This window comes from Galeopterus variegatus, unplaced genomic scaffold, assembly GCF_000696425.1.
Source record: "Galeopterus variegatus unplaced genomic scaffold, G_variegatus-3.0.2 Scaffold1392, whole genome shotgun sequence".
Lineage (NCBI taxonomy): Eukaryota > Metazoa > Chordata > Mammalia > Dermoptera > Cynocephalidae > Galeopterus > Galeopterus variegatus.
Genome location: NW_007727503.1, coordinates 6,153 through 8,444, shown reverse-complemented (window position 1 = coordinate 8,444; position 2,292 = coordinate 6,153). Strand labels below are relative to the sequence as shown.

Here is a 2,292-nt window from a genome sequence, read left to right as displayed (position 1 = left end):
AGGAAACTGAGGTTCTGGGAGGTTAAACAACTTGTTAAACTCAGTTCTGTCCTAATTCTATGCTACTTTCACTATACCAGGCAGGAAAGTTTACTTAATAACTGTGATTTGGGCAAGTAATTTAATCTATTTAAGCCTCATTTTCTATACATGTATAGTTAAAGAATGGAAGCCCAAGGTCTTTTCACAGCTAAAATTCTACAATTTTATGAAAACAAATCACAATAACATCAATCCCTTCCACTTCCAAAACCCCACCTCAACCGTACATGAACCCCTTTTATACTGAGGGAATGATAAACCCAACCCCTTATAATAGGATGCATTTTATACCTTGGCTGTGGTCTTAATATCCGTGATATTTACAAACCACTGTTTGCTGGCTCGAATAACCACTGGTTTCTTAGTCCTCCAGTCATAGGGATAGCTGTGTACCAATTTTTCCACTTTTAACAAATTCTTTGCAGTCTGAAGCATCTTTATAACTTTAAAAAAGTTGACATTAGACATAATTAATAAGTACTATGAAAATCCTAATAACACTCTAACTTCCCAGAGAATACTAAATCTGGACCAATAGGTGCCAGTAAGCATAGCCACCTTCCAGATATCAAAGGCATAACCTGGGTATCTCTTGGCAAAAAAAAGCAGGGAATGTAAAACCTTAATCAGACTCCAAATGCTCTTCTCAAAGCTCTTTANTTAAAATCAATTCTAACTTGATTTCAAACCTTTTTTGAAATGCTACTATCCTAGGTTGACAAGCAAGGATTGCAAAAGAAACCTGATTTTACAGAGTATGGTTTACAATACAGAAAACATTTTCTCAAAATAACAGTAATTTCCTATTTGCTTACCATCTCTCAAGAACTCCTCTTTCCTCCACCCACCCCCCAAAAAGTTGTAAATTACTAGCATTTGATTTCGTTTCACTTCTCAGTTATCAAAAGATGAATTGTATAGCGCAGATGTTTGATAATAATCTTCCAAAAAGCTAAAATATGTTAACCTGATTTTTAAAAATCTGTCTGTCCATTAATAAAGGCATTTTTTCTATTTTCAGAGCAGGTTTAAACGGCTCCCTCACTTACCTTAACTACCAGACATCCCCTCACTGAAAACACTTTGTAGCACCACCTACTGGCAGAATAGCAACATCTCTGAAATTCAGTTTAATACTTGGTTTGAAAAAATCTAAGAAATGGTCCCAGAAGCACGGAACAAAGCAACGCCTGCTATCCTAGGCAGGAGCCGCAGGCAGCCCCCTCCACCCAGAAGCAGGCAAGAGAGCAACACCTGGAGTCCTAGGTAGGAGCCAAGGACGGCAGCCCCCTCTACTCGGAAGCAGGCAAGGAGCACGCCAAAACCACCACTTCCATTTCGATGGTCCACCACAGCCACTGCCACGGCTGCCAAAAAAGGGCTTGACTCCACAGCAGCAGCCACAGCCACTGTGCAGACAGCCCACCAGATACTCAACTGTATTGACATTGTTGATTTTTCTCTACTACTTTTTAATTTCCTATTTCATATATTTCTGTTGTAATCTTTGTTATTTCCTACTTATACTTGCTTTTGGTTTAGTNTAGTGAATGGATTAAAAACGGTGGTCAGGGGCATGGTTCTGAGGGCTTTAAAAGAAGAGGAAAGTCTGCCTTTTGCTCTCTCTCTGCTTCCACACCATCTTGCAATGTGAGACACCTGGGTCACTGTCACCACCACCAGATGGACTTTCGACTTCCCAGCCTCAGAAACTATAAGCAATATATGTTGTTTTTCTTTATAAATCACCCAGTCTCAGGTATTCTGTTATAAAAACACAAAATGGACTAATATAGTAATTGGAAGGTGGAGCCTTGAAGAGGTGATTGGATTGCAAGACCGTGCAGTAGGAAATAGATTAATAACAGTAGTCTGGGGCGTGGTTCTGAGGGCTTTAAAAAGAGAGTGAATGAGGAGGTTACTCTCTGCTGTCTCTGCTCTGCCATTTCACAATGTGACACCCTGCCATCACTGAAGTCACCACAAAAGAAAGCCTTCGCCAGATGTGTTCCCTGGATTTTGTACTTCCTAGCCTCTGAAACTGTAAGCAATAATTTTGTTTCTTTTATAAATTACCCAGTTCTGTGTATTTTACTATAAGCAACAGAAACAGACAAATACAAGAGTCATAATCTTCCATACAATGAGTATTAAAATGGTCTCCAGCAGAAACCAGGTGTGGTGGGTTAAACTGTGTCTCCCAAAAAGACCCTATGCCACAGTACCTGTGAATGTAACCTTATTTGAAAA

The 2,292-nt window shown here is 39.5% G+C and overlaps 1 protein-coding gene across 1 annotated transcript in view; it reads right to left on the bottom strand.

Annotated features, from left to right (window-relative positions):
* Positions 1–2,292, bottom strand: part of IARS2 (isoleucyl-tRNA synthetase 2, mitochondrial) — a 35,958-nt gene that overhangs the window by 30,920 nt on the left and 2,746 nt on the right. The window contains exon 3 of the mRNA XM_008576722.1: positions 334–485. Within this exon, the coding sequence (XP_008574944.1) occupies positions 334–485 (152 nt within the window). The remainder of the gene's footprint in view (positions 1–333; positions 486–2,292) is intronic.